This window comes from Rattus rattus, chromosome 12 (assembly GCF_011064425.1).
Source record: "Rattus rattus isolate New Zealand chromosome 12, Rrattus_CSIRO_v1, whole genome shotgun sequence".
Classification (NCBI taxonomy): Eukaryota; Metazoa; Chordata; class Mammalia; order Rodentia; family Muridae; genus Rattus; species Rattus rattus.
This window is the reverse complement of record NC_046165.1, coordinates 65,124,000-65,131,349: the sequence shown is the minus strand read 5'-3', so window position 1 is coordinate 65,131,349 and position 7,350 is coordinate 65,124,000. Positions and strand designations below refer to the sequence as shown.

The window sequence follows — 7,350 nt, the reverse complement described above, 5'->3', positions numbered from 1 at the left end:
TCCCAACATGAGAGTGGGGTGAGGTTTAATCTTACCCTCTGCTTTCTCCATCCCGAAATGGCTGTTTGGTAAAACATCCATTCCTGACCAATGACAACTTGCAGTGTCCTGGGATAGTTTTCAAACAGATCTGATTATTATTTGCATTTTCAACTTCATCTCTACATAAACCAATGTTAGTCATGTAAACCTAAATCCACGAACACAAGCCTACATTTCTTGAGGCCTTTCAGAGTGACAGGCGCACTCGAGAGAAATCAGCAAGGCCATTTATTTGTCCCTCCTCACCAACTCCAGACAACCATCAAATCTCCAGGTATGACCAGATTGCTGAGCTTTCCAAACAAACCAAGATAACCAAGTGGGGAACTGCGTCCAGATTCACCCTAACAAAACTGGATTTTGTCCTGCCCTGTCTTTTTGGGCAGCACCTCCAGTGTGGCTGTGCTTTCCAGTGCTTCCTGAGTGAAGGCCTCAAGTTTATCCAGGGCTTGAGCCTCTTCCACTTCATGATTTCCAGTCTTTGTCTCCGGCTCTGATTTCCCTGGTACCTGAGGAAACAGTGAATGAGATTTGTGACCAGTTCTAGGTCTCTTCGTTTATCAGGGAAGAGCTAGGTCATCACCCTGACAGTTGGCTGGAAAATCTTTAGGGCAGTGGTGCCACTCATATCTCTGGGATGTTTTTCAGGTATTGTCCAGAGAGAGAGGAAGCCAATGAGGAAATGGATAGAGTGTTGCTCCAGGAGCATGCTGGCGGTGTCACCCTTATTCCCATGGACACCAGGTCAGTCTGTTTGGGAAGCACAACTCTGACATTGCTGTGTGTGATACTGCAGGTGTGGCAGGTGACCCCTCCCATGGAGGAGAATCGATGCATCAGGACTGACAGAGCACAGCTGGCTTTGCAGGGGACAAGGTGAACAGGGTGCTCAGAGAAAAGTCTGGAAAAGAGGAAGAGCCAGGAATAGAGATTAGGTGGGATAATGGGGGAAAGTGTGGATCAAAGAGGGAGGAAACAGAAAGGACGGATTGGGCTGGGGAGAAGGCTGAAATCTAAAGCTGACAGGATTCGGGTAACAGGTGGAAGGAGCACAGGGAGAAAGAGTGGGAGTGGGAAATTAGGTCTCATAAGGAAAATGCTGGGAAGCTATTTTGTCATCTTTTCAGAATACACTCCAAAGCTTTCTCTTCAGTAAAAGCAGAGAGGGGAGACCTGCTGTGCTAGTCACCTCCCAGGTACCTCCTGTCCCATCGTGACTAAGACACTAAAACACCACGCTGCCTGCCTCTTGGTCCAGTGCATCAGCCTCACTAACCTGGAAAGAGTCCCCCATGTTGAGTCTAAGGGTGATCAAAGAAGGTGGCAGGCAAATAAAAGAAATGGAGTTGTAACATTAGCCTGTGTTTCTGTGATACCGTGGATGTCTCCCTTCAGATAGCAGAAGCAACTTATTGGGACCTGGGGAAGCTTTCCTGAAGCAGGAACTAGGAAAAGAGTCAGTGCCTCGTGAGATTATCTTCCAAAGGCCTCTCAGCTCGTTTACAGCCCCTGTGACATGTGTCAACTACAGAAGAGATATCAACAGGAAGAATGCACAGACCTGGACAAGAGAGCAGTTTCCTCCGCAGGCACACCGGCCTGTGATTTTAAACATAAACACATCTTTATTCAAACCAGTTTTCACAAAGACAACGAATGAGTGTGTCTTATTGTTTTGTCCCCAGAGACCACTTCAGTCTTGTAGCTTGTGAATTTGATTAAATATGCTGTATAATTTTCGGTCATCATCCGTTGTATCTGTGCTGTTGACTGCTGCTTGTTCCTATGATGTGTTGCTGTCATCTCAACACAGCTTGTTTCCCAGATGTGTTTCACAGGAAGCATATTTTCTTTCTTATCAATTACGACTTCACTGTAAACTTTTTGCTGATTGCCTTGGATTTATAATCCAGATATAACTTCACATAGCACTATACTCCTCTTGAGAAAACACAATACATTGCAACTATAAAATGTCCATTCTACTTGAAAGTTATTGTATAATTAATTCATGAGACAGTAATACTCTCTCTCTCTCTCTCTCTCTCTCTCTCTCTCTCTCTCTCTGTGTGTGTGTGTGTGTGTGTGTGTGTGTGGTGCTCTAATTGAATACAGACTCCTTCGTTGCCTGTCCTTTCCTTTTCTCTCTTGTGACATATTCTAAGCATCTACTGATGTCCTCACATAGTTGCCAGCACTTGTCATGACATCCCTGACCACTGTGCAAAGATATACTCCACAGTTATCTCCCTTTCATGCCAAGAAAACTGAGTCATAAAGCGGCTTAAGAATAGACTCCTAAACGAGGCTTTTCCTAAGCTGAATTCAGAATCCTGATTCTGGCCAGGCTGGTTCCTGGTCCACTTAGCTGTCACCTGTAGTGTTGCTGAGCTTCCTGGTGCCAAGCCCCACTCACCAAGGATGTGAGGTCCCATCTGCTTTCTCTAATTTCAGGCTCTGAGTCTAGAGAATTCTTACTCAATCCCCAAAGGATATGCTGAAACATATTCAGAAAAGGCTTTCTGGTGACTGTAGAAGCAGCTACTCAGGGCTCCCACATAGCTAAAACCTCTAGACTGTTTCTCAGTTGCAGCCAGATTTAGGGAAGAGAGAAATCAGGAGAGATGAGATCCAGGCTATCAGCTGGCTCTATCATCCCATTTCCACTGTGTTCACCATGCTGGACTGCTGAGAAAACAGCTTTGGCATTTCTCAAGGATTTCTTGTTTGAGGTTTTTTACTTACCCAGTCTGGCTGAAGGTAGCTAGCTTCTGGATGGGAAAGAGGGTCTAGGCAACTATCCAGTGGTGCTCTTGTAGAAGAGGTAGTCATGAGGGTAGACAGGTAGGAAGGGGTAGTGAAATAAGTGGGGTGCTTAGAGGAAAGTTTGTTTATACAGGAGGAGCTGGGCATAGCAATCATTAAGGTGGGGAAGTAGGAAGTGTTCTTCAGAGCAGGGAAAGAGGTAGGGTAGAAAACAGAAAGAGGGTTGATATGAGTGACAGGCTGAGATACGGTAGTCTGAGATGGGAAGAAATGAACGCTGTTTGATTGGACAGAGGGTGGAGAAGAAGCCTGAGAGAGAACAGGATTCCGAAGACTTCCCAAAATCCTTGGACGCTTCCTTCTCATCATCTCAGACCCTGCAGAGCCCTTTACCAATGGCAGTTAGTGGCTGAGCTTGTACAGACCGAATGTGGCAGTTATGTCGCAGGTCAGCTCTCACCTCATTCCATGACAGAATGCCCATTGTGAAGTGCACACACCCTCTCTCTGCTCCATGACCCCAGCCTCCCCACAACCAAGAGAAATGGAATCTAGGTGTAACAGTGACCAGTGGCAAATGGCACTGAGCATCTGAGCTGTCACATGAGTCTCTGCCATTGGATAAAGCTTTCATTGCATTGGTGGAGAGTGGTCAGACACATGAGCTATGTCCATGTGCCTGGGTCCTGGGGCAGCAGCCCTAAAACAGGAAGTGGGGAGTTTATAGAAGTCAGGTTAGAAGCCTTTTTAAAGGATTCTCCTATCATGTAGTTGGACAAATAGAATGATTACAGTTTGCTTTTTGTTTGTTTGTTTGGGGTTGTCTGTCTGTTTGTTTGTTTGTTTGTTTGTTTTGTTTTTAAAGCATACCTCTCTGCCTCATGTCTGTGGATCAGGTGGAAGCTTTTAGTCACTGCTCTTAGCGACTGCTCCTTCATCATGCCCGCCTGCCTACTGCCATGCTATCCACCATGACGGTCATGGTCTCCATCTCTGGAACGGTAAGCCCATTAAACTCTTTCTCTGTAAATTGCCTTAGTCATGGTGTCTCTCCCTAGTAACTAAAACAAAGGTAGTATCAGGAAGTCCTGGCATTGCGGAGACAGGCTTGACCATGATGGTTTTGAGAACAATGGGAAGGCTTTGGGAGTTTAGACTAGGAAAGAGGTTACACACTGTCATTAGGGCTTCACAGACCTTCCTATGAAGCTCTCAGAAGATACTATTGCTGAGGGCACTACAGACTGTGGACTACAACTCAAGAGCTTTCAGGGGGACACAACATTCCCAACTGGGCTAGAGACCATTTTTGGGATATTTTATCAAGGAACGTGGCTGCTATCAGCCCTTGTCCTGAGATTCTGCCTGAGACTGAACTGAAAGGCTTTGGACTCAATTCTTTGGTAGAGGAGATTCCAAGACATCCTAACAGTGACCGTGGCACATGGTTATTAGTGATTACTCTTATACAGATCTTCAGTGAGAAACAATGGGACAAGAAAAAAGTACAACATATATAGTGTGAGGAGAGGAGCACCAGCAAATTATTTTTTTATTCTTCTCTCTTATACGACATCACCCCTACAATTTCTCCTCCCTCCTCCCCTCTCAGTCCCTCCCACGCAACTCCCTCCTCCATCCAGTCCTCCTCTTTTTCCCTTCAGAGCATGGCAGGCCTCTCAGGGATAGCAACCATGTATCAAGTTGTAATACTAGGATACCTACCTTCATATTAAGGATGGATGAGGCAACTCAGTAAAAGAAACTGGTCCCAAAAGCAGGAAAGAGAGTAAGAGACAGCCCCAGTCCCACTGTTAGAAGTCCTACAGGAAGACCAAGTTACACAATTGTAACATGTGTGAAGGGTCTAGCACCCTGTCAGTCCCTGTCAGCTCCCTGGTTCGCAGTTCAGATTCCCTGAGGCCCTATGGACCAGGCTAGTTGATTTTGTGGAGAGTGTTTTTGGTTTTTTTTTTTTTTTCATTTGTTTGTGTTGGTGTCCTTGACACATCTGTCTCCTACAATCCTTCCTCCCCCTCTTCTGCAGGATCCCCCAAGTTCCACTCAATATTTGGCTGTAAATCTCTGCCTTTGTTTCTATCAGTGGCTGAATGAACTCCTCTGATGACAATTGACTAGGCACCAATCTATGAGTATAGCAGAATATCATTTTTTAATTTTTATTGTATATTTCTTTACATTTCAAAGGTTATTCCCCTTCCCAGTTTCCTGTCCAAAAGCCCCCATTTCCTCTCCTCCCTCTCCCCCATACGGGTATTCCCACTATACATCCTCCTTATTGCCCTCCCACATATTCCCCTGAACTGGGGATCCAACCTTGGCAAGACCAAGGGCTTTCCCTTCCACTGGTGCCCCAACAAGGCTATTCTCTGCTACATATGCAGTTGGAGCCCCGGTTCAGTCCCTGTATAGTCTTTCGGTAGTGGTTTAGTCCCTGGAAGCTCTGGTTGGTTGGCATTGTTGTTTTTATGGGGTTTCAAGCTCTGTCAATTCTTTCAATCCTTCCTCTAATTCCCCTTAAGGGAGTTCTATTCTCAATTCGGTGGTTTCCTGCTAGCATTGACCTCTGTATTGGACGTGCTCTGGATGTGTCTCTCAGGAGAGATCTATATCCAGTCGCTTTCCCCATGCATTTTTTTAGCTTCATCAATCTTATCTAGTTTTGGTGGCTGTATATAATGGGCCACGTATGTGTCAGGCTCTGAATGGCCATTCCTTGAGTCGCTACTCTAAACTTTTGCTTCCATATCCCCCTCCTGGAATATTTCCCCCCTTTTAAGAAGGGGAACATCTGCATTTTGGTCATCTTCTTCTTGAGCTTCCTGTGGTCTGTGATTGCATCTTGGTAATTTGAGTTTTTTGGCTAATATCACTTATCAATGAGTGCATACCAAGTGTGTTTTTCTGTGATTGAGTTACCTCACACAGGATGATATTTTCTAGTTCATTCCATTTACCCATGAATTTCATGAAGTCATGGTTTTTGAGAGCTGAGTAGTACTCCATTGTGTAGATATACCACATTTTTTGAATCCATTCCTCTGTTGAAGGGCATCTGGGTTCTTTCCAGCTTCTGGCTATTATAAATAAGGCTGCTATGAACACAGTGGAGTATGTGTTCTTGTTATATGTTGGGGGACCTTTTGGGTATATGCCCAAGAGAGGTATACCTGGGTCCTCAGGTAGTGTAATGTCCAATTTTCTGAGGAACCACCAGACTGATTTCCAGAATGGTTATACCAGTTTGCAATCCCACCAACAATGGACCACATCCGCACCAGCATCTGCTGTCACCTGAGTTTTTGATCTTAGCCATTCTGACTGGTGTGAGGTGAAATCTCAGGGTTGTTTTGATTTGCATTTCCCTGTTGAACATTTCTTTAGCTGCTTTTTGGCCATTCGATGTTCCTCAGCTGAGAATGTTTTGTTTTGCTCTGTACCTCATTTTTTAATAGGGTGATTTGGCTATCAGGAGTCTAACTTCTTGAGTTCTTTGTATATTTTGGATATTAGCCCTTTACCAGATATAGGATTGGTAAAGATCTTTTCCCAATCTGTTGGCTGCCATTTTGTCCTAATGACAGTGTCTTTTGCTTTACAAAAGCTTTGCAGTTTTATGAGATCCCATTTGTCGATTCTTTTTTTTCCCATCTTTACTAACTTGGGTATTTCTTATTTACATTTATTTTTTTTTCAATTTGCCAAGCTGTGACTGTTTATAAAATCTGACCAGATTATAAAAATACCACGTGCAATACCTTAGTTCACCGTCTAATCAGCCTGTTTATCTGGTCTTCCCTGTTGCCAGCATCTCCACCTTCTACAAAGTGAGTTGTCTTTTTCTTCATTCCACCTCATGGGGAAGATAGTTTGAAGGGCCACAGGAAGTTATTTGCTTCCTTGAAGCGTTTCCCAACTGTATAGATCTCATGAATTAGATCCTCCATGCAGATGATGCCAAATTTACCAAGAGATCGAGCAATCAAGGAGTTATCTGTCAAGGCAATGCGCTTTTTATTGATTTTGCCATAGCCTCGCTTGTAGATGAGCTCATTTACTGACTTCAGGCTGGAGTACCACTGTGCCATGTACGGCTCCACGATCCTCAGCATGTTCACTGAAGCCTTGCTGAGCTTCACAAAGGTGCCATTGAGGATCTGCCCACCTCGCGCACCTTTGGGCTTACTCCACTGATACCTCGGATTCTGATGACAAAGGCCAATTCTGGTTCTGCGGGCATAGACGTTCCCAGCTTTCCTCGCCATGCGAATCTCAGTCAGGTACATCTGCCTGTACTCCTTGTGAGAGTGCTTTGCCTTCTCATACATGAGCTTCCTCCTTGCCTTTCGCAGTGTGTTCAGGGCAAACTTCTTCCTCAGGGGCCTCACTCTGCGAAATTCCTTCGCTTTTTCTTAAGGGTTTCTGGCACAGCAGGAACCTTTTTCTTCTTAAGGGTTCCTGGCGCAGCGGCAACCTTCTCTTTCTTCTCTGGTACAGCCTCCATGGTTCCAGCCAGAAAAA

General features: G+C 44.9%; 1 protein-coding gene and 1 pseudogene across 1 annotated transcript; both read right to left on the bottom strand.

Annotated features, from left to right (window-relative positions):
* Positions 1-386: 386 nt before the first annotated feature.
* Positions 387-3,177, bottom strand: LOC116913191. Its single transcript, XM_032917384.1, has 3 exons — positions 2,788-3,177; positions 2,459-2,539; positions 387-551 (listed from the first exon to the last, which is right to left on the bottom strand). Exons 1-3 carry the CDS (start codon positions 3,175-3,177, stop codon positions 387-389), a joined length of 636 nt encoding a protein of 211 aa, XP_032773275.1.
* Positions 3,178-6,593: 3,416 nt separating this feature from the next.
* LOC116913686 lies at positions 6,594-7,350 on the bottom strand (annotated as a pseudogene).

Excerpts from the sequence above, each read along its gene's own strand:
- LOC116913191 (XM_032917384.1), bottom strand. The coding sequence starts at position 3,177 with ATGATGAGAAGGAAGCGTCCAAGGATTTTGGGAAGTCTTCGGAATCCT. Across the intron at positions 2,540-2,787 it reads GCTACCTTCAGCCAGACTGG|CATATCCTTTGGGGATTGAG; the intron begins GTAAGTAAAAAA and ends AATATGTTTCAG. Across the intron at positions 552-2,458 it reads GATGGGACCTCACATCCTTG|GTACCAGGGAAATCAGAGCC; the intron begins GTGAGTGGGGCT and ends CTGTTTCCTCAG.